We start from the raw sequence: 24,087 nt of genomic DNA, 5'->3' as shown, positions 1-24,087 counted from the left end.
GCGAGGCTGGCTGTTTGTTCTGCACAGTTCATGTTACGTACAGAGAAGAGCAGTATCCCCCGGGGCTGTGTGTCGCAGGCAAACAGTGGGCCTGGCTGCCCTCTTTTACCATGGCTCTCTGGAGCCCAGCCAGTTGCCCTCCAGGACCACAGCCTCACTCTGCACCTTTGTTTAAATTGAAAAACCCCATGGCAAATAAGCACTGGATGAGGGTGTACTTCTGCAGATACCAGTAGGCTGTAGGGAGTGCGGAGGTGGGGGTTGGCTGCTATCCAATGACTATAAAGACCGTGTGTGTGTGTGTGTGTGTACACATGTGGAGGGGCGTACAGTGGGGCCCTCTCACCTTGAAGTGGTAATAGTATGGGACAGTCCTATTCACAGATATGGCTTTGGTGCCTTGACCTGCGTGAGGAAAAGTCACCAGGACAGATGCACAGTGAGGACGTTTCACTGACCTGTGAGAGGGCAGGGGTGTGCTGCAGATAGGGCAGACTGCTATTGAACATGTGAGAGGTGGTGACAGCTGCCGCAGATAGCTAACACTTTTACCTGAGGCTCCCCATCGGCCTCTCTCCACTAACATTACAGGTGTACATTAGTACATGTACTGAACATTATCAAGAATATTATTGTTCTACTGAACATTTAACACAACACACAATAGTTTAGCAGCCCTCAATTATGTAAATTTCTTCTTCTATCCTTAAATAGAATATACTGGAATATGTTGTAAATACACGTGTCCTTTAATATGTGTATTTTGAAATTTGCCTAATTTTCTATGCATTGTACAGTGTTTAAAATCAAGATCAGAAATGATAAACACTTTACAATATGATGTATAATAATAAGGCACTGTAACATAACAGGCACAGAATTTACAGAAAATACTTTGTATGAATACACCGTGGAAGCTGAGATACAATATATTTTTTATACAGTCTTCATCAGGCAGAACGTGTGTATGTGAATGTTAGATGTAAAACCATGTAAATCACATTACAAGTCAGGTCAGTAAGGCTAGGTTTCCTTATCAGTGACTGAATGAGGTATGTTCTGTAAATAAATGATAACAAGGTAGATATTGGCTTTTTCAACATAACCTACAGTATACTGTGGTCGATTTGGCCTATCAACAAACATGTCTCCTAATCCTTTGACTTACCATTAAATACATGTGTAGGTTTTTTCATTCCTTGTGCACCTGGTGAGTGCATGAATCATCACAACTTTCCAAATTGTATTTGTGAAGGAAAGAATTTACTCATTATTGAGTCCAAATTAAATACTATTTTAAATTGTATCCAGGCCTTTATTTATGACTCTTTGGTACCATAGTCTTACAGATCTGTCCAGTCCTAAAAGGAATTCTTAGAAAAACCATATAACTGTATTGTTTTGTTGTCTTCTTAAGTTTAAGCTATATTTATTCAGAGAAAAAAAAAAAAACAAGGCCAAGACTTGTAAAAATACCTAACCCACACTCAAACATTAAAGGCTGTCAAGTAATGGCCTAATAATATACTTTTTACCAGGTTATTCGAGAAAATTGAGAGGGGAAAACTCTGTAATTATAAGATCAATGAACGGCAACAGGAAACAGTAAGTACACTTTCAAAACGTTAAAAACAGGCGCATAACTTGCGTGTCTATGTATACATATGGCAAGGATAAGTGTGAATACATACTGAACAATGTAATGAAGCCCTGAAGACATGAGAGTCTTTTAAATTAAATGATCCTCTTTAAGTGTGTATGTTTGTCAGATTATAACACAAATAACCATCACATAAAAAAATGAAGGAGGTCAAGTGCTCAGGAGTGCAATAGGGAAATGGGAAGCCAAAGTAATATGCAAACAATTTCTGAAGAATGTCTTTCTCTTTGTGTCTGGGTTTATTTCCTGTAAACTGGTGTAGAATTACATCGATTTTTCCTTCCTCTGTAGCGCTTGGTAGTAATGTCATTGTTGACTCATGAAACATAAAGCCTTCAACAGCCTAAAACAAATAAAGACAAAATGAATACCCTAATGCACGCCTCCCCCCAATCCCCTTCACCAAGAAACATGCACACACACATATAACAAAAGTCACTTCAATATATACAGCCAGCTACATAATGTTTTGGACAAAGACAACTAATTTTGAAGTTCCTCATTTTTCTGTGTGCCTGCAAAATGCTGAGAAGGACAAAATAAACAGGTTGATATTTAGGTAGATAAAATATTTTTTAATCAAGATAAATACTCTGGGCACACCCTAAACCTCTCCAGTACATAATTTCCATTAATATGCGAAGGACCAGTGTTTATGTTCCTAGTTCCATGCAGAGGGATATAATAAAAAGCCACTGGTAATATCTATAGACATTACCGTTCATTATATAATGTTTGTCTTAGCCAACACTCTGATGTGTAAAAGAAAAATAATTTCACAATGAAAACACTGTCTCTGACTGTGATGTGTGCTTTTGCCACAGCCTAACTGTCCTTAATGAAAATGTATTCATATAGTGCAGTGCATTTTACAAAATATTTGTCCCTTCACAGCAAAATCCAGCCTAACCTCCTCCCTCCACTCCCCCCCCCCCCCCCCCCCCCCCCCCAGCCTAGGGCAATGCTGTGCGTGGAAAGGAAGACCTCTCAGGCATCATGTAGGAGGCAGCCTTTAGGAACCAGATACAGTGGGTAAGCCAACCATTCTCTGACCAGCACAAGGTGTGATTTAAGCATACTATGAGGCCAAGCCATTTTATTTTTACATTTGTTTCATGGTATTTTCCTTGTTATTATCAAAAAGCATTCTCTGACATTTAGTGAAAATGTGCTTTAAGGCATCTAAAGTAACATATATGTGCATAACGTGCGATTCTTGAAACATGTTTTGGAGATTATTATATTGTTTGATATTGTCATTATAGTACGCACATAATAATTACAATTTAAAATCATGTGCCAGTTTATGCCCCGTGGGTGTATATCTATATCTGTCCACTCTCTCAGAGCTTGTCATACATGAAACTCAGTATTATCAATATTACCTTGCGCATCACCTCGGCTGTTCTTAAGTCACTGAACTGGTTATCAAAGAAGGAAGACATTGACCTTTGAGTGCGTGTGTGCACATGTGCCTGTGTTTGTCCTTACTACTGTCTGTTCTGCATACAGGTACAATTTGTACCTGACAGTGCTTTCAGCGTATACCTAACCCAATGAAAAAAGATGTGTAATAATAGGCGCATATGGTCCAGAGGCAAAAACCACATTGATAAATATCATCACACAACCAGCCTTTGTCTAGAAGCACACACAGAATGAAGCCGGCATGTGGGACATTGATATCCATTGATACACCAAACTTAAAGACCAGCTGTCAGGTCCCGACTGCTAACAATCCATATATTTCCCAGAAGAACAGCTATATCTATCAGACCAATATGTAAGTACAAATAATTTGCCTTGTTAGGCAACAGAAGTTTGGAGCAGGAGCCAACTTGAGTATTGTGATATGCTGCAGGATCAACACTGGTTTTTACAGGCCCCAAGCCTAGCAGATCTGACTTGATATAGACTGTAGCCTATAGACCAGTGGTCTCCAACCCTGGTCCTGGAGAGCTACAGGGTCTGCTGGTTTTTGTTTGAACCTTAAAATCAGCACCCAATTGAGACCCAAGACACCAGGTGAGTTGAGTTAACTGTGTAATCAACTGCTCTAATTGATTCATGAAGTGCAGAGTCACTATGAAAACCAGCAGACCCTGCAGCTCTCCAGCACCAGGGTTGGAGACCACTGCTCTAGACTGATTCTAATGAAGCCTGAAGCATCAAACCGAGAACCATGCTCCTGAAGTCAGTATGAAGTTTTTCTGCTACTGATATTTATCACTATCTTCTTATAAAAGGAGTATTTTTCCAGTGGCTTTAACCTTTTAATAACTTGTAAATATGAATACATGGTGTCATTTTGTATATTAAAATATGTAAACAAGTTTCTGCCTTTCTCACAAATTCAGGGAATAGTCTAATACTTGTGACTGGAGTCAGTGCACAGAGTGCTGCAGCTCAAGTGCATGCTCCCCTCCAAGGTCCATGAGCCAATGGGCCTCATTCACAAAACCTTGCTTAAATTATTCTTACTTTTGTTCTTAAAAATGTTCCAACGAAAAAAACAATACAAGATTCATGACATGTGCAGACCGTTTTTCTGCATATCCTAGGTGTATGCGATGATGAATGTTGGCTGTTTGTAAATTTTATGCGCAATCCTGTTTGTGTGATTTGCATAAGGAAACAGCCGTGAACACATACAGAGAAGAAAAAAAAAGATGAATGCCGAAGTGTTCTTACAGGAAGTTTAGGATCAAATGTGATCGTACGCATGTTGCGTGCATGTTGTGGCCCAGTGACTCCTCCCTACAGAATCTGCAGTGGCACATAAGAGCGCCAGTGCTAGTGCTGATCAGAGAGGCTTCCACACTGACCCTGTGGGTGAGTTCATCACATCACACGCCCGTTTTAAAGTCCTGATATGGCTCGGCTTGAAACATAAACCTTCCAATATCACGTCACCCCAATGGAGAGAGCACTGAGCTACTGGACTGTAAGCGGTCTCTGAAAACTTTAACTGTGTGCACAATGAGAATATCCCCGGTGCTGTTAATTCACTCTCTTAATGGTAGTCCACCTCCATATTAGCATAGCAGATATGCTTTTAATGCATGTGCCCAGCAGACCCCCCGAGGTTCTCCAGTACCAGCCTCCTTACTGTTCCAAGGGTCGGGGCTAAGAGAACTGAGGGGGCGTTCAGTTTCTGTGGCCGTAGCCACAGACTGCCAGAGGGTCTACGGGATTCTGCACCTGTGAACATTTTTAAAAGGAATCTCAAGACTTACCTGTTTAGCATTGCTTTTATGTAGTGCATTCCTATTCTTTTTTTAGCCATTTTAAACTTCTTAAATTAAAAAAAAAAACAAACCTGACTTTTATTAATCACCTGATTTTCATGTTCATTACCTTTTTCCTTTTCATCGTACTTCTTTCTCCTTTTATAGTTTTTAGTCTCCTTTATCTCCTTAATATTTTTTATTTTGCATTCAGCACACTGTGTTGCAAATCTGTATGAAATGTGCTCTATAAAGCCTGACTGACAGTTCACTCTTGGGTGTTTACAGTACAGTCTCATGCCCTCCTTCAGATATGACGGTGGCCAAACACAGTGCAACGCAGCACGTATGTGACAGAATGGTGTCATATTCTGTGCCCAGGGCCCTTGTGCAATCCCAGCCCTGATCCTCCACACGTATGCAGGGACGATACATGTTGTCAACATATGAACCCATTAGCAAACTAAAATACGTTAACACAGCCTAAGCCATTTAGTGATACACTACCTTCACATTTTAAGTAAAACAGATATGCCCTCTGCCTTGCAATTCATGTTCTTTAGGCCAAGAATAATAACTTAATACCTGCTGTATGTCATTATATGCTTGTGTATCATACAGTTTTTATAATTATTTTTATTACTAGCTCTTGGTTCATTATGAACAAAGAACACAAAAAGCAGTACATTATTATTGTTTTTTTCCATCTTCAGTGTTAATTTAATCATACAAATGTTCTTTTATACATACTGGGAAAAATGCTTTGATTAATTTTGGACTTTTCTTTCCTTCTTATTTCTCGTAAATGTTCCATCACAGGACTGTATAAAGACTTCATATCATCCATTTACCATGCCAAACCTCAACAGGAAAAAAAAATAAACAAAACCCTCTACAATCAGCCAGGTTACAAAGAAAGATAACAAACATTCGGGCAAGGTATTCAAACTCGTATGCGCACAAAAAAATAAAATAAAATAATAATAATAAAGAAAGAAGTAGTAAATGCAGAGCAGTCAGTCAAATGGACATATAAGGTGTACGCTCCTGAGGATGAGGCTCAATCGATCACAGTGACAGTGTAAGCCGAGTAGGCCTACGGTACCCGACGCAGCGCGTCTGCAAACCTGGCGCGGAATCTGACAGCACGGGGAACAGGTGCAGGCACGGACTCCACAGACCAGAACCACCTCACAGCTGCGCTAACGTACGGCCTCTGAACTTAACGTCGGGTCCGGGAGCAGGGTTGTCACGGGCGTCAAACTGATAGCGTGCAGCTAAATGGACGTTATGCGCATGGGGAACAAGGAAAGAGCAGACAAATGCGGTGAAAATGACTGCTGGCGCACGGCCAAAAAGAATCATGCAAAGAAGCATAATAGTTTATTTCAAAAAAGTCGGTTTCAGGTAAATGTTCAAGTCGCAACCCAAATCCGTTCAGCTCAAGCTGTTCTGTCTATTGTCTGAATCAGTCTCTTTCTGACTATCCCAAAGTGACATCTTAAGCCCATGTTAATGGAACATTGTCTGGTTATGGCTGTTTGTCTTTGGGTTGGGCAAACAAACATTTGTTTCTGCGGCCGCATGGCGATAAACCTGCGACGCACACACAGGTGGATCGACTTAACCACAAAATAACATCATTATCGCCTTCAACTGAGCATGGAAAAAAGTGACATGCAAGCTTGCCTGTACCAGCACTGCATGACCGTTTTTTCAACAACTCTATGGCGTATAACCCTTTTGTCCCCTGGCTTAGTTTAGATCACATTTCGACCACAGATGCGGTACAGATATGACGGTCGCTTTGAAACTGTTGACAGAGTGCGCTGACATTGAACAAAATGGGAAAAGAGTGTTCTTTCGGGTGACATTTAACACGTCAGGGTCGGGCACGCTAACCCAAAGACGCGAGCTGTAGTTTTTATCAACAGCGCCCTCTGCTGGACTGTGAGAACATTAGCTGCTGCTATTGGCTGTATTTCCTTGTACTGGCCATAAAAAAACAGTGACAAGGGAAATTAGTGTAAGCAATAAGCAATAAGCATTAAGCCGTAAGAGGGGCGAGAGTGTTGCTTCAAACACAGGCAGACTTGTATATTCAAATACAAACTCTCCCAAAAAAGTAAACACCATAACACCAGAAACAAAATGTGAATGGAAAACAGAACTCATATTCAAGTTAAATATCGGTTTAAAAACGAGTTGCTCGGGAGGCAAAATGACTTTTCAATGGCTTTTATCCTCCATTTCCTGCATGTAGCACTCACACACAAACACAAGCGTGCTTCCTCCCTCCCACCATAGCCAGCCTCCACTTCACTGCGTCATGACAACAAAATAATGAAACAAAATAAACACAAATTAACTTCAAATAAAAGCCCAAAGGGAGGAAAAAAACTCTTCTTGTGTATTTCACATTTTAAAAAAAGATTTATAGCACTTTTTTTAAAGTTAGCATTCACACATGCATACGTCAGGTGATGTTTGTTGAACTGTAGATCGGAATTGAAAAAGGTCTCGTCTTCGGTTGTTGTTTGCGAGGTGGTGGTGGGGGGGCAGGGGGGGCGTCTGTCAGGAGTCAATATCAAATTTCAGTAATCCCCACCCCCCTCTCCAAACCCCCCTGCCCCCAGTATGCCAGGGCAACACTGCCTAGCAGTGCAGCTGAGCTACACGCATTCCCCCTGTTTTAAGACTGTCCAAAAGGATAGGGTCCATGAATACCCTGTGGAGAGAAACGGAGAGAAAGACATATTTGCACATGGTAACTTACTACAGCAAAAGCAATGAGACTGCTTTCATACACCTTTAAGTGTTATTTTATTTTACTGTTACTCTGTTGATTCTTCTGTCGATTGGTTTTTACACACCCTGTGATGTGTACATTTTCAGAAGCTCGGTGGCTTTCCGTCTTCCAGGCTTATTTCGAAAGGCATTACGAAATAATATTTATTTTAAAAAACCGTATGGTCTTTAAATCGACAGCACCTTCTAAGCTATCTAAACAGAAGTACGGAGCATGACTGCAATGTCACCAAACGGAGAGAACTGGCCCCATTCATAGCTGCTGCATGAATAATTGAAATAATCAGATTCAGATCTTTCTTCTCTTTCAACGCGACTTTATTCTTCGGCTATTTATTTTTACACCCAGAGTCAATATTGCGAACGCTGTATCTGTTTCTTCCGCGAAATGGAGCGTATCCGCAAAGCCCAGGCTTTGTGAGTCATAAAAACCATTTCGAAAAGGTCACCCCACAAAAAGCCAAGCGCTGCGTTTGCCTGTGTCCACAAATGCCTGTGTCCACTCGGGCGTGGCAGTATCAGGCTGGATTAATCCGTTCGGTACGTGACGCAAGAGGAGACACAAAGACGTTAGCGCCACACCCTGGGCGTTTAAACCAACGCCGCGTCAACCGACGCAGGTCCGCTGGAGCCGTTGCCAGTGAACAACAGCGCTAAGCTTGGGCCGTCTCGATTGACGCGGGTCTTAAAGGAAAATTCGCCCGACGACGTAAAATGTACAGGATAACGCAAACACTCGGAAACATGCAAGCTTATCATAGTTGACAAGACAGTGCTCCTAAGATTTTTGCAAAGTACTCCTGATGAAGTGGATGGGGAGGACCTCCCTCCTGTTTAACGCAGAGAGTATTCAGAATCAGTATTCATGCTCTTGGCTAATTGCTAAACGATGCAAGGACCAGTGTTTGTTTTGGAACGGTAAGAACGTGCAAGATAAACACGATATTTTTATTCTGCGCGATGATTCGTTAGGAGGATCCAATCTGGCTTTTTTCCAGTGAGGAAAAACATTTTTTCCCAGCAAATCGCAGTAAAATAACAGTAATAGGTGCCGAACGGGCTTTGTCTATTGCCTTCAAAAATTTTTTGTTTAATTTAACAAAATAAAATAAACGAAGTAATGCCCTTGGGCATTCTAAGACTCGTAAGACATTCTAGGCCTCTTTGCTTGGGTTTCACTGGGTATATCTGTCTGTCAGAGGGGCACAGTATCACGTTACCACTGTAAGATCAGGCTGTATTTGGGCGAGGGCTGCAATCCCTCATTACACTCGTTTTGTGAGTTTGATAATGTATGTAACTGATTCTGATAATTAATTATTATGCTTTTTAAATAACTGTATTTCACATGCTTGTCATACCCATACACACACTGCGCGCTACATTGTAGCCCCACCTGTTCTTGCATCATTGAGAAGAGGTATGGCTAAAATGATCTCATACATAAAGGGCATGATAACCCATTTTTGGTTTCATGAATTGTCATTATACCAGCACAACTGAAAATCAGCTCATAATGCATTTGTAAATTCTTCCCCATCAACGGCAAGGCATACCAACAAACGGCACCTCCCCCACACGCCTACACGCACCCTCACACGCATGCCCCCTCGTTTGCATGCATGCACCCTCAAACACCCTTGCACACACGCACTCGCGTACCCTTGACCGTACCCTCAAACACACCCTCGCACACACGTGTGCATGCACACTGTTCCTAGGTCCTCTGGCCCAGCCCTGTACGTACCTGTTTATAGGTCACTACTGACAGGTTGCTTTGGAGACCACTGGGCGCTATATTTACAGAGTTGTGTGAGAGTCCGTTCTGCTCCTGCGGGCTCTCCCAGGGCCCGCCCGGGTCCGTGAGGCTGTCGTCGCCGGCGTGCTTGCTCTTCTGCGGCGAGGCGAAGGGGTTGAAGTCGCCCTCCACGCTGCGGTGCGGCTGCGTGTTGAACTCCGTCTCGAAGGAGGACAGCTGCTGCGTGACGCCCAGGAGGCCGCCCACCTCCACGGCCAGGATCACCCAGATCACGTCTGCCCAGGGAGGGAAGGACGCCAGGCCAGGTTACGCTCCGCAGCGCGCCAGGCAACCTCGCCGATTCACCAAGCTTACATTTCAGCCAGGAAAGCAGCCTTCATGAGAATTACGGCGGACTGATGCTTTGTAATGCCTCAGAGACCGAGAAGCCTCGATAGAGAGGAAATGAAATTGTTCAGCCCTAACGCAAACATCAGCCTGCTCTCCATCAAGGAGTATCAGATCTTTGACAACTGCTACAACACGGTGTATGTCTACTGTACTTCAAACAACGTGTACTCACCACTGGGCAGATTGCTTAAGATTTGAAACCTTCTCTAAAAGAGTCTTTATAGTTAACTGACACGTTATAGTTAATTGACCGCTTGCTACTTCAGAGAGTCAGTGTATGATTGACTGGCTCCTCCCTGACTGTGTGCCTCGTTGCTGCCTGCGTGCTGGTTGCTGTATTGCCACACATAACGGTTTCCTGTTGGAACTATTCAAACTTGGAGGAGCTAGCCAGTTTTTGTAAGTTAGCATTGTGTCTCCCCATGTTAAGTCTGGTTTCTGACTGCAGATTCATCAGTAGTGAGTGCGCTTTGAAGTACGACCCGCCCGTGAAGAGGGGCTTCGCAACAGGCCGCGGCGGGCTCTTACCGCCGTAGAAAAGTCCGGTAGCCGTGCACATCCTCCACTGGCCCTGGTACATGCCAGGGGCTACCGGGCTGCGCATCTGCACGCTGACGTCCGACACTTCCTGGGGGTCCAGAGAGCGCACCATCACCATGTTCACATGACCAAACTGGTCTCCGCCCACATACTTCAGACACACCCCCGGAGGCCAGGACTCCACCCCTGTAAAGCACATACATACACAAATACATATTACATAATGCTCTTATATAACACTGATTCAGCAGATGCTTTTCATCCATTCTTACAATGTGAAAGAGCATAAGAGCATGTACACAACTTATATGAGTAAAAATGATATAGCCCTATATCAGGCTAGGAGCACTCTTAAGACCAGAGACAGTGGCATGCACTGTATGCGTATGTTCTACACTGCTTGGCATGGATTAATTTATGCAGAATTAAAGTCTTTTGATCCACTATGACCAGCTTCAGGTTTTTTTTGAGGTTGGCATCTTCTACCACAGACCGACCCGATTATGGGTTTGGATGCAGCATTGATGGGTGTTTTTGCTTTTGCTACAAAGAGGCGATCTAAAGTGCCATGCTTTCACACAACCAAATGGACAGGACCAGGCAAATGATCTGGAAGCAGTGTTCCATACACAAGGCCCTTATTCACCACAGCTTACAACCAAGCATAAGGACTTTACAGTTATAAAAGGAAAACTCTCCAATCCTGGTAATATGGAAAAAAGTTTGGACAAAATGTGGATCATTACTTTTTCTAAAGCATTTCTACCAAACCCAGACAGGTAACAATGTCTCCTAAAATTGCTAGGATTTTGGTCCAATGTCCGGGTTTCTTGCATTCAGAACTTAAGGCGCATATCGAAAAAAGGAACCCTGATAAAGGAAGGTGATGTTTTTAAATCATGCAAAGAAACATGAGGGTTGTGTTAGCTGATGTAATGTTAATGTCACCATATCCTGGCAGGTCATTACTGTTCACCATGCATATTACATACATAGACATGCTATAACCTGGACACTATGCACTATGAGCTTGACATAGGTTTAATGTGTAACGCGTTTAAAAATAAAACAGAAAGGCTAATCTAATTACTGACCTTTGCTGTCAAATCTTCTTAACAACTATAGCAGGGCCTTGCTCAGCCTTGATCTTGCATATTCAAGCCCTCTCTGAGCTGCAAAATGAACTGGACCTTCGAGGGCAGAACCACACTACCACTATTTATCAGCTCTTTCTAATCAGTTAACTATCAGCTCCTCCTATCCTCAAACCCATTTGCTACTTGAAGCACTACATTCTCAGCCTCCCTCTTGCACCAAATATGGTGCTTCATGTTATAGGTTTATACTTCCAAGCGGTTAATGAATTTATTACTAATACCAGTTGTGGTCCTAATGACTAATGGCATTAGCTCTTTATTGCTGATATCTTTTTGTATACACTCATGAACGTTGCTCTGTTACATGCCTAAATCTAAATGAAAATGTACTGCATGAGAAAGTTTGGTGCCTGGGCTGACGGGGATGCCAGAGGATGGCCCTGGTTGTCCAGGACCAGGGTTGAGGAGCCCTGGAACAGCGGGTCGCCTCTACTGCCACCAACTCAGGGACTCGGTGGGCTCCGATTAGGGCAGCACGAACCTGTGTTTTGTATCCTCCAGGTTTTTGTGAACGGCGTGTCTGGGGGCACAGACTCCCCCTCCCCGATCGTCACATCCTCCACGAAGGACATTACTGGTGCGTTGATGTTGGGGCTTTCAAAGTCGTAGTAGGCCCCAATGGCTGCTTGCAGGTTCCTTTGAAGGTGAGTGAGAGAGAGAGAGAGAGAGAGAGAGAGAGTGAGAGACAAGGGAGGAAGGGAAGGCAGGACGTGCATATTGTACATGGAACCCAAACATTTCACTGCTGCTACAAGGAAAAAACCTGAGCTGATAATGAAGAAAAACATTTTTTCTTCATTATCAGTTTATGTTTTTTTGTACTTATTGGCTTATCTTCAGAAGTGACTGGTGCTTAATTTACCATGGCTGTTTCGTAAAGACGTCACATCAGACTGCAAACATGCCATCAGTCTTCAGCAATAGGTGCAGCCATTTCTCTTGAATTTAGACAACTTTATCATTCTGATAAACGTGCTTGGTGGAAACACAGCAACGCTTCCTGGTTCAACAGCCACTTTTTAGAGACAAAACAAGGGTGACGTCCAAGGACTGAAATGCCACTGGAATTCTGAAGAACTTTCTGGAACTCCTGACATAAAAGTCACTCCCTTTTCCTCCAATGCCGAGTCACAGTCTTTCTGAAACAAAGTGCAGCCTGTTGACTGTTTACATAAGTGCTCTATCACCTGGGATGACGGTAGAATTTTGTAGCATTCCTGAATTCCTTCAGTTTCCTTCATGAAACAACTTTATTGTAGCTTTGTGTGGTTCTAGGTCCAGTCATGTATTCAGCTGTGCAGGTATTCCCAAACCAAGCTGCTACTGTCAATCAAATGTTGCAAACTACTGTGAGACAAAAAAAATGCAACACGTCCAATGCTTCTGTCTATCAATCCGTAGGGTAGCCAGGAAAATGGAGAATGGTGGGGTTATTTCATCAATACCCATTATGATAGGATTAGGACAAATTATAGTGTAATCCTCCAATGGGGTGGAGGGTTGGATTTAATTCAGGTGTGGATCCACAGGAGGGAGCCTATTAGCAGGGGATACTGAGTGGGGGTTGGACAATGTACAGGGAGCAGACTGTGTTACTCCATGAGGGAAAATAGACTTGCAAATGTGTATACATAATCCCCTAACATTTTTAAAACAAAATATAAAAATGTTTTTATTTTTTAATCCTCACAAATTTTCCCAGGCACAAACTCACTTAAACAGATCAGGCAGCAGTGCTATCAATGAACTGTTAAACTGTAACTGGGGACCGCCGTGTACTATGAGGATACAGGGATTCATTTCAGTTCAGGACGACCTCAGAAAATAACATTCCAATTCTTTATTTTCGGGGCAACGTCTGGACACAGTTATTTTTTTTATAAGCGTGGAGTTGAAGGGAACTTTCAGCAACTAATATTACTTTAATTAGTGTATCTGGAATAAACACATGTTTGCAGCATACTTGTGTAAGAAAGAAAGTACAAGGTCCAACATGGGAGTACAGCCGCTACACGGGACGTGCCGAAGCACGTCGCCAATCTAATTTTAGCTGGCTTGACTCACTTTATAGTACACATCACGTGATTAATAATTATTAATCTCCCAGTTGGGCGTCTGTCTAAGAAGCCTGTAATCTACTTTTTTTTTACTGCGGACTTTTTCTCCACATCAGTGAACGTGACTCCAACTATTTAAATTTGGACAATATCCTACAGACCTTCTGGTCGTAGACCCCTGCAAATAATGCATGATTATGCAATACTAGTTTTTCCCCACTGTTTCCATAACACACATCGCTCTGAAACGTCTCCTCTTATCCCTGTCCTGTCAAATATTTTATTACGGGATTCACAATATTTAATATTTGTTAAAGTGTTAACGTACGTGTGTGACGACCTTTAATTAGTAGACGACCACAAAGGTTAACATTGTTCAACGTTAAATTAGCGATCTCGCCAGCTTAACATTTTACTAAACACACCAAGTCAGTTCACATTATACAGAACTGTAAATGCAAAAAATCAGTTACTTGAATGCAAATAACTTACAAGAAGTTATATCGAGTGTTAAAATCCATTGTCACTGTTACGTAACATGCCTCTACTTGAGCTACCTGGCTATGGAATAGGCTGATAGAAGTGGAAAGTGGTCGTACAATAATTTAACAATCAGCTAACTTCATTGCGCTTAATTTTCACGTAAGCAACAAATAAGTCAAAAGGCGTCGAAAGCACTCAATTAGTGATGAACACAGATGTGTTTTGCGCCAAAATGTACAGGCAAAAGCGCTTTCGATTTCACATGCAATGAATCGTGTAGAAATATTACGTCACTACGCATCGCAATTTCAATTTCCTCAATCGATGCAAGTTCAGTGGAGCTAGTTAAGTTTTACAGTCGGCTAAATAGAAGAAACGACGTCAAAAGTTTGTAACCAGTCAAGCGTGTACTTAGAAATTCAATGTACTCATTTTGTAAGGAAATGTGTCCCCTGCCCCCCTTTGTTTTTAACATCCAGTATCGTTCGCTACATTTTTTGGAACACGTCCCATTTAAAACTAGTAAGCTGGCTGACAACACAGGTCAAAACGTCGTATACTTTTTGTAATTTTGGGCTAACTTCTCAACATAGAACACAGAGTCAGGCATTAGAATAGAAGGGGGAAGTCTAATGTAAAATGGACTTCACATCGTTGTCATATCTAGCTAGCAGGCTAGTTAGCTAATTCCTTAGCCAGCATGCGGAGTAGACAGGCCATATCCTCGGGCTCACCAGTTGGTCATGTCCAGGAAGAAGGCGCAGCCGGCAGGGTTAAGTTGAAACCCAAGAAGTCTCTGAAACTCGGATATGAGAACATCTTTGTCCGTAGTGCCCATACAGCTGAATTTCTGCATTAGCTCCGAGTCCAGGTCCAGGTCCATGCCCTCCATGGCGGGTCTCCCGGTGCGGCGACGGGCTTTCTCTCCTAATTTAGTCCGAGGCCTCGGTCAGTCATAACAACCAGCCCAACAACAACTCCAATGCGCATGGCTGGGGACGGGCCTCCGACTACGTTTGACGTCAGTAAACAAGGAACGTCGCTAGACGGCGGTGGTGCGAGTGGTCATGATTGCGTCATCTGTTGCTATTCCAAAATACATTTCCCATTGGTATATCATTTATTTATTTAATTATCTGTACACACACTCAAAAAAATAAAAGTAAAATAAATAATAATAATCAGACACCCTATTTATTTATTATTTTTTATCTCGTAGATGATATTTTTGCCATTAGATAATATTTGTGACTGAAGATATTAACATTTTACTATGTGACATCCCATCTAGCATGCTGACGGTGTACAAGCGGAAAAGCATAATTTATCAATTTATTTATTCTGATTGATGTCTTTAATGTTTGTTCTTTGCTAGGTTCAAGAATGAAAATGGCATGCCAGTGTACTGTGTACAGCAGACTGAGCCATTCTAGAATCAAGGCCCTGTAAGGAGTGGAAGCTACAAGTAGCACCAGATATTTCACAAATCAGTACACTAAGAAATGGCACAAACTGTTACACGTTGGGAATGTTATTTTTGTACCTGTTAAGTACTTTTCAAAATACAACATTGATATTTAATTAAGCAAATGTTGTGTCTTGATGTTGCTGATATAGATAATATAAGAACACAAGTATTTTATGACTCAACCTGAAGTATTGTTGGTAGTTTTATTAACCAATTTTGAGAATGTAAAACCTCTATTAGATTCCCTGTTCATTTCATTTTGCTTGAGTCTGACCATATTAAGGGTCTTCAATCTTTGTTCTTGCACACCTAGAACCAATTTAGTTATATCTTTTTGTACGTTTCAAGAGCTTCTTTATATTACAGTGGTGGCCAGAACTATACTGAAATCGAATTAAGGCATTATATCATGTTTATATAACCTTTGATTTTTAATTTGTGATGTATTAATTTGTACTTTGACTTAGCAGTATGTCCCAGTGTAATGTTGGATGTTCTTTACCTCTAAAACACAACATAGGTTAGTCATATGCAATGCAGTACACTAAATATATATTCTGAGCTGCAATGTCATCATTAAACAAAAATGTGGTTTGCATGCTCCCCAGCTCCTCTAAATTGTACTATGGCAGATGTGATCGTATGCACTATACATAGTGCCCTCCAAAAGGAATGGTAGTGTGTTATTTTTGCTTTATACTTAATGCATTTGATTGTGAGATTGAAAGATGAATATGAGGCAATGGACCTCTTTCACAATACAATCAAATTTGATCATTAACTGTGCTTACAAACGTTTCCACAAACATTTCAGCATCCATCTTTTATTTCCTTATCTGAATTTGTTCTTTGGTAAGATCAAAATCTATGTGTGTTTGAAAACATGCATAAAGGAATACACAGAGCTCGATGACATGTAAATTTCTGTTGTATAGTTTTTAATGATATCGTAAATCTGGGCATAAAACTTATAGAAGTTTAATATTTAAAAAAATTTAACAATCAACTTATATGCAAAACACCTCGTTTGGAGAAAGAGGTTGTGTAACCAAGAGGTTTTGGTTTTCCTCCATGGGAAATCCCATTGTTTTTCGGACTTTACAACGCTAATGCCACAGTAATGATGTGTTTTTGTAGGCCAAACTGGAAGTTTATTCCACCATGGGTTTCCTCGGCAGATTTCCTATGCTTTTTCCCCATAGGGATTTGATTTCTGTAGAAAAATAAGGTCTGTGTTGCTAGCAGGTTGCTGTATTGAAACAACAGTGGTTGTTGCATGCAGTATGGAAACTTGAGTGGTGGTTGGTGGAATGTGACGATTGCTGTAGTTTCAATATAGCGATTTAGCAACTTACTCTTTTAAAGGGTATAACAGCTTCAAATATCAAGGTTGAGATGTTAATGGGTGTAATTCATAGAGCAAAACGTGAAACTCTCTTGAGCTTATTTTAACAACAGACCTTATTTTCTGCAGAAATCCATGTTTTAGGATTACAAAGTGTGGCACTCATCCTCTGATACAGATGGGATACATACAAAATTGATGTTTCACAAATACCATGCTGTTTTTTCATAGGATCTTTTAAAGAACAAAATTAAGAATGATTTTGAGAATGAGGTATAATATGTTTCTGTAAAATGGTAAACCATATAAACATGTAAATACCATGAAATAAAAGCTGATTGTACTCATCATATTCATCCTTTGATCTAAAATCCAAATGTCTTAAGTATATAGCAAAAATAAAAATTTCTCTACTGTTTCCATACTTTTGGAGGGCACTGTAATGTCTGCCTCGATAAATGATATGTAACAGTGAATAATGAGACAACTTGTTCTGAAGAGCCTCTTTACAAGTAAGCAAGGACATTGTTGCAAATCACTTTTTAAAAACACATTATATTGCTCATAATTTATGTCAATGAAGTGACATTAAAATACTTACATTTAAAGAGGGTTTGAAGGTACAAGCATCTGCATTTGCTTAGCTCAATAGAATAATTCTGATATGCTCCACAATAATAGGCTATCTGAGCTCCATGTGATGGTTTAATTTAGAAGTACATATTTGAAACTTCTCTTAAAATTTTACATATTTTTACTTATTTTACATAAATTATTTTGATAAAAACCATTTGACTTTTCATTTGCTTGTTTCGAGGTATCTGTTCGGTGCACAGTTATTGTCATTAGATTAGGCGGTAGTAAACATCAGTAGCAGGAAATTTCACATTGTAAAATATACTGTACGTTGTGATGGCACATATTGAAAAGATTATGACTTTAAAAAAGAGTTCCGTTATTGAAGAGCTCAAACGCGAGAGTTTCACCCAAAGACATGATTTTACCCATTGTCAAAGTACCTCTCATCAAACATGATTTAAAACGACAAAAATAACGTCACTTCCGCTTATACAGGAAGAACACTACGGTTCTACTAACTAACTAACGGTGTGAGGAGATGCCGAAGTAAGTGTTTATTATGCCATTAAACAGTGTTTTTACACCTCTTTTCTTCAGTATATAGTGAACAATTTTGTAAATAGAAAGAAATATCAGAAGTAATATACAAGACTTTATATCTTTGTTTTTAGTTGGAAAGGTTGTGCACGTGTAATATGAATACACGGGCAAGCAATTCATTCAAACTGCTAATGCTAGATAGCGCGGTTTATCAGTGGTTTAAAGTCGTCTAGGGTCATGAATACTTAAAGCTTATTAGATTGCTTATATGTAACTTACTGGCATATAGCGAATGCAGCTGGTAGCCAGCTACGTTTGCTTACTTGCTAGCTAATGCTAAAGGAAATTACCAGATTGACGTGACTTCAGGTTTGTTTGAAGCTGCTTCGCTGGCCAGCCAATTACAGGCGTATAGCTATGAACAATGGGTTGCATTGACAGTAATTACTTACGATCTTGACATTCTTAACAAATGCCTTCTTTTATTTATCCAGGTTTTATTGTGATTACTGTGACACGTACTTGACTCATGATTCGGTAAGTCCGGGAAGAAAAATCTTATAGCGGTCACCAACAGTCACTGGAATATAGTGGTATTTTAGTCTTTTATTCAGATAGGATTATCATGGTTATTCAAATGAATGGAATATTAGTGATCCCTGAGATCACGAAAAGGAACGTTTTCCGACTGCCTCAGCGTGGTGTTTAATTCAGAAAAAATAATTTAGATTAATAATGTGTGGTCGTACTGTGACCTTCGATGTGCACTAGAACGGAATGCGCTTCGAAGTCTATGGCCATCGTTCTCTCCCGGGAAAATATGGTTTGTCCCCTTCAAGTTAGGGGGAAGCAAATACCCCAGGTGGAGTAGTTCAAGTGTCTCGGGGTCTTTTTCACGAGTTGGAGTAAAAGGGATTCGGAAATCGACTGCTGTCTAGTTGCAGTGGCCGCAGTTATGCGGGCATTGTTTCGGACGGTGGTTGTGAAGAAGGAGCTGAGCCGCAAGGCGATCTCTCGATGTACCTGTTTATCTTTGTCCCTACTCTAACCTATGGTCACGAGCTATGGGAGGCCCTGAAAGAGTGAGATCGCGAATACAAGCTGCTGAAATTGGGTTTCTTTGTAGGGTGGCAGGGCTTACTGTCCATGATAGGGTGAGGTGCTCAGCTATCCAGGAGGACCTCAAAGTAGAGCCACTGCTGCTCCACATTGATGGGAGTCAGTTGAGGTGGTTTGTACATCTGATAAGGATGCCTACTAGGCGACTCCCTCTGGAGGTGTTCTGGGCACGGCCACCAGGGAGGGGGGCAGACCTAGGACACGCTGGAGGGATTATATCCACCAGCTGGCCTGGGATCACCTTGGGATCCACCGGGATGAGTTGGTGGAAGTCGCTGGGGCGAGGGACGTCTGGGCTGCTGTGCTTGCCCTGTTGCCACCGCGACCTTGATTTGGTTAGAAAATAAATCGACGGAATACATGTTTTAAGCTCTTAGACTTGGCATGTTTGCTAGTTAGGCGAGGACTAACGTTAGTGAACAAAGCAAAAAGAACATGTATTTAGCTATTTAGTCCTTGCTTAGTGCTGGATGCAATTTGTGAACGTACTTGTTGGCAGCCTTCCGTAAGAAAAACGCACTGCAGTGGACGCAAGCACAAGGAGAATGTGAAAGACTACTACCAGAAATGGATGGAGGAGCAAGCACAGAGCCTCATTGATAAAACCAGTAAGTGAATTGGTGCTCACGAGTGTGGCAGTTTCTCTTTTGCAGGCACTCTTTATTTGTTCATTCTGCTATATCATGTTCAGTCATGCATAGAACTAAAGATTTGTTGTGGGATAAGATCATGATGAAGAGAATTTTCAGTGTTTATTTATTTATTTATTTATTTTTCCAAAGCTGCTGCTTTTCAGCAGGGCAAGATTCCGCCCACGCCCTTCCCTGGAGCCCCACCCCCAGGCGGAGCCATGATACCCCCTCCGCCCAACATAAGTAAGTCGGGTCCAGTGGAGCTGGGAGTTCATTTGAAGCACTTCATGTGTTACACGTCAAACACAGTCAGGAAACTTCTGAAGCATTCCAAAAGATGGACAAGAATTGTATTAGTGGTTTGATTCAAATTTTCACATAAGTGCGCAGTGAAATTATACAAGCCGAAAACATAATTGTAGAAGCCATAACATTTAATTTGCCCATAGCACATACCCAAGTATGATGCAACTTGCAATGGGTCCCATTTCCCCACAGGTGGTCCACCGCGCCCTGGAATGCTACCAGCGCCCCCTATGGGTGGTCCTCCCATGATGCCTATGATGGGCCCGCCTCCACCTGGGATGATGCCTGGTGGACCAGGTGAGATGGTCAAGCTCACTTATTGCATTTGTTTCACACTAGTCTCACTCCCTCAACAGTTTTGCCTTTCAGAGATGTACGTTTTCATAGTTGAAGCACGGAAACTAGCGACCACTTTGTATCTCAGCTCTGCTGCTGGAACAAGTTTGTATTTGCATATTAATCTCATGTAGTAATGGAGATGATATTCAGAAATATAATACTGTTTCTATAGTACTGTCACAGAATTAATTCCTCCATGTTGAGCCATCTCATTTGATTATTTAGAATTACAGTATGTTCTGTTGTCATTTTAAACAATGTAACATTAAAATGATTGTACTGGTAATTGAGATTCAGATTATACTTATAATTTTATGTCTTAATTTTGTGTATGACCAGTCAGGCAAATTCTAGGAATGGAGTTTGTTGTGTTGTGGGGGTGAAATGCCAGTTATTCGTGCTTTGCATGAAAAGCTTCCTCTGGTTCCTTATTTGCACTTTGTTGTCAGAAACCTGTTTCTGTGGCCTGGGTCACATTTAAGGGGCAATGTGGCTTGGAGCCAGTCATTTCCAGAATGGGGCATGGGGAGGGTGGGCCTCAGAGGGCGCTTGCTAAGATTCTTCTGCCACAGCATTTTGGGCAAATGTGAGATTTAGGAAATGGACGTCTCCAAATCGAAAGATTTTCTCCAGCTAAAGTAGAGGTATACATCCGAGCACTGTTCTGCTGCAGAAGTCTTGGAAAGTCTTGATTTCCCTTCAGAATTCTTGCTCTGACCTCAAACCTTGGTCTCCTGAAAATCTGACCCGTCAATGGGAGTCTAATCTCAGCAGCGCCCAAGCGTGGCATCTCTTTCTACTTTCCGCTTTCGCAGCCGGGAGGGGGGGAGAAAAATGTTTGTCGGTGGCGACCTAGGGGCCAAACGTTGACCAGCAGGAGGTGCTCTTGTTGTCTTTAAGAAACTAGAAAAGAACAGCTGATCCGAATCGGACCAGACTGTGGCATCTTCCCACGCTTCCACCTGGAGCCAGGCAAGTCCCCCCACCTTCACACCCCCACGGCAGCGGCCACAGCCGTTACGTAGTCACCTGAGCCCCGCTTCCCTTTGTTTTTACTCCCTTTTTTGTTTTTCTTAAAATGATTAGCCGTTCAACTCTTAAGTGTTAGTATTTTTTAAATCAAATAAATATCATCCACTTTTCCATCTGAAAGATACACATTGATGGCTGTGGTTTTTTCAATTGTGAATAAAATATGAATGTGGGGAAAGCATTCATTTTAAACCGGTGTCACACATTAAGTGTTTTCTTGCTTGACTTGGCCTTGACACACAGTGGTATAGCAGAGCTGTTTGGCAAGTTTGCTCTGCTCTTTTAAGGCAGTGGTTGAACAAAATTCCTATGTAAATTCAAGACTGTTTAAATTAATACATTTTTTTGAACAAAGGAACCCCGGAAAGATTGTGATGTTTAATGTAGATCTCCTGGTGGAATGTGTTATGTCTGATGATGTATCTGGATTTCAATCATTATTCTTCTTTGCACAAAGTGCTACAATAAGCATATCAGTTGTTATGCATATTGTACTACGAATTGCCCCGCTGAAGGTCATTTTTACATCCTCAGCAGTGACCCTTTGGCACGCCTGGATATGAACAGTGATTTGTTTGGTGTAGGGCACACCTTTTAGAGGAACCACACGGGGATTATTGTAGGGAAGCACAGCTGCCCCTGCCTCCTGCTCTGGAAGAGAGCGTTGTAGAGCATAGCCAGCACCTGACGCTTAGCCACACTGCCCCAGCTAAGACTGCCCCCGGGTTAATGGGGCAAGCATGGCTGACTGTCCACGGCTATGTCATTGTGTGCGTGCGTGCATGGTGGTCTCAACTTAAACATGTTTGAACATCTGATCTTGTGCATTGTTTGTGCTTACTGCTACGGAGCATGACTTATAACAGACGTGGCTACTGTTTCAAAAGTATGAAATCTTAAATTTCTCCATTGCAAGGCCTTGTACTCTTGAGACTTCCTATTTGGAAAGCTGTTTTGTGTTGGATCGGATGTCCGTAGCACCTCTTGCGACTGTGGGATGTCATATATCTGGACCCTCCAGTTAGCTTTCGTTGGGTACGCAGGCACGTCGTAGTGAGCTTGGATCTGCTTGTCACTAACTGAACTGCAAAATTTGAGCGTTCGCATATGTTGAGGGGAATTTGTGTCCCTCCCCCTGTCTTGGTAAATGGTAAATGGTAAATGGACTGCATTTATATAGCGCTTTTATCCAAAGCGCTTTACAATTGATGCCTCTCATTTGCCAGAGCAGTTAGGAGTTAGGTGTCTTGCTCAAGGACACTTCGACATGCCCACGGCGGGGTTTGAACCAGCAACCCTCCGACTGCCAGACAATCGATCTTACCTCCTGAGCTATGTCGCCCTATGTCGCCCGTCTTGTGTCCACATGTAATGTATAACTTTAAAAAAAGAAAAAAATTTCTGGTGACTGTACTTGCGACATTAGCTAGTATGCATGCATTTCATTTGAACCATTTGTGAGATGAAATGCAGCATCAAGTCATTTTCTGCATGCATATTTTCCCCCTGTATGGATATACTAATAAAGGCCACTGTAAAGCACTAGCCATTTTAGATGTCTGTTACGGGGCTGTATTTGTATATAGCTGTTTGACTGCGGCCTCAACAGTGTTATTTTTATCTGCTATGCAGCCCCAGGCATGCGACCGCCAATGGGAGGCCATATGCAGATGATGCCCGGACCGCCCATGATGCGCCCTCCATCTCGCCCCATGATGGTGCCCATCAGACCTGGCATGGTGCGGCCCGATCGATAGGCGCCGCCGCCCTCGCCTCCTGAGACATGACTGCTGCTGCTGCAACCCACCACCCACCGATCTGGAGTTTAGTGCATTTTCTGATGGCGGGTGAACACCTCCTCGCTCCACTTGGTTTCACTGTGTGTACCAGGTTTTCATTTGAAGTTTTGACAAGCTTTTTGGGTGCCATGATTTTAATGTTTCTTTTTTTTTTTGTTTTTTTTTTATTTTGTACTGTGTTGAGTGATAAATTATTTGAATCCTGTTGTGCAAAATGTTTTTTTTTCCCTGTGTGAACAGTTTCAGCCCAAAAAGCTGAAGAATAAATTGTGAAACAAAAGGAGTGTCTTGGGTCTGGCAGCTATAAGATGCTTTTGTTCTGTGCTTATGTATCTTTATTTTGTCACTTCAGTGATGTTGTATGAAGCTTCAATTTCTTTCTCTGACATTTCCTAAGTAATGGAAAAGATTGACATTTATTTGCAAAAGCTGTGGTGCAGGTACAAAGTGGATCATAGATGGGTTTGTAATGTTGTACTTGCCATGTTGTCCTCAGGTCACATTTTTGCTGTCAGTTTTAAATGAGACTACACTACTCATTACATTATTGAGTTAAAAAAAATATTTTAAGATTGCACACTTCATGTTCTCTGTGTTCTTCACCTGGCCTGTTTAAATAAATTTGCTCGAAATGAGCAAATCACTCTGAATCAACAGATTTTTAATTCTGAATCTACAATCTCTTTATTAGAAAGGGATAGTTGTCTTTATTTCCTTTGAGCCATTACAAAGATTCTAGTTACAGTACATCTGATTCAGGTCTGTGGTGGATGGTCTCATTATTAAAAACAGTATGCTTTATAAATGCTGTATATAAATATAAATAAACGCACTTCATTGTAAAAAC

At 41.6% G+C, this 24,087-nt stretch overlaps 2 protein-coding genes across 2 annotated transcripts; one reads left to right on the top strand and one right to left on the bottom strand.

The window, feature by feature from the left end:
• Window positions 1-5,583: 5,583 nt before the first annotated feature.
• LOC118208027 (protein ILRUN) lies at window positions 5,584-14,973 on the bottom strand. The gene is made up of 5 exons (XM_035382293.1): window positions 14,816-14,973; window positions 12,023-12,177; window positions 10,373-10,570; window positions 9,443-9,729; window positions 5,584-7,615 (listed from the first exon to the last, which is right to left on the bottom strand). Exons 1-5 carry the CDS (start codon window positions 14,971-14,973, stop codon window positions 7,580-7,582), a joined length of 834 nt encoding a protein of 277 aa, XP_035238184.1. The 3' UTR covers window positions 5,584-7,579.
• A 2,968-nt stretch (window positions 14,974-17,941) lies between these two features.
• Window positions 17,942-24,084, top strand: LOC118208029 (U1 small nuclear ribonucleoprotein C). The gene is made up of 7 exons (XM_035382294.1): window positions 17,942-18,019; window positions 18,508-18,550; window positions 19,632-19,740; window positions 19,915-20,007; window positions 20,263-20,367; window positions 21,310-21,381; window positions 23,074-24,084. The coding sequence occupies exons 1-7, from the start codon at window positions 18,012-18,014 to the stop codon at window positions 23,196-23,198; spliced, it is 555 nt and encodes a 184-aa protein (XP_035238185.1). The 5' UTR covers window positions 17,942-18,011; the 3' UTR covers window positions 23,199-24,084.
• The last annotated feature ends 3 nt before the right edge of the window (window positions 24,085-24,087 follow it).

This window comes from Anguilla anguilla, chromosome 11 (assembly GCF_013347855.1).
Source record: "Anguilla anguilla isolate fAngAng1 chromosome 11, fAngAng1.pri, whole genome shotgun sequence".
In the NCBI taxonomy this organism is placed as follows: domain Eukaryota; kingdom Metazoa; phylum Chordata; class Actinopteri; order Anguilliformes; family Anguillidae; genus Anguilla; species Anguilla anguilla.
This window is presented reverse-complemented; position numbering and strand designations above follow the sequence as displayed.

Coding starts and splice junctions, on each gene's coding strand:
- LOC118208027 (XM_035382293.1), bottom strand. CDS start 14,973: ATGGAGGGCATGGACCTGGACCTGGACTCGGAGCTAATGCAGAAATTC. Junction 10,571..12,022: donor CTGGAGGATACAAAACACAG/GTTCGTGCTGCC, acceptor TGTGCTTTACAG/GGGTGGAGTCCTGGCCTCCG. Junction 7,616..9,442: donor CAGTAGTGACCTATAAACAG/GTACGTACAGGG, acceptor TTCTCTCCACAG/GGTATTCATGGACCCTATCC.
- LOC118208029 (XM_035382294.1), top strand. Junction 18,551..19,631: donor CGTACTTGACTCATGATTCG/GTAAGTCCGGGA, acceptor ACTTGTTGGCAG/CCTTCCGTAAGAAAAACGCA. Junction 20,368..21,309: donor GATGATGCCTGGTGGACCAG/GTGAGATGGTCA, acceptor GTTGTCTTTAAG/AAACTAGAAAAGAACAGCTG.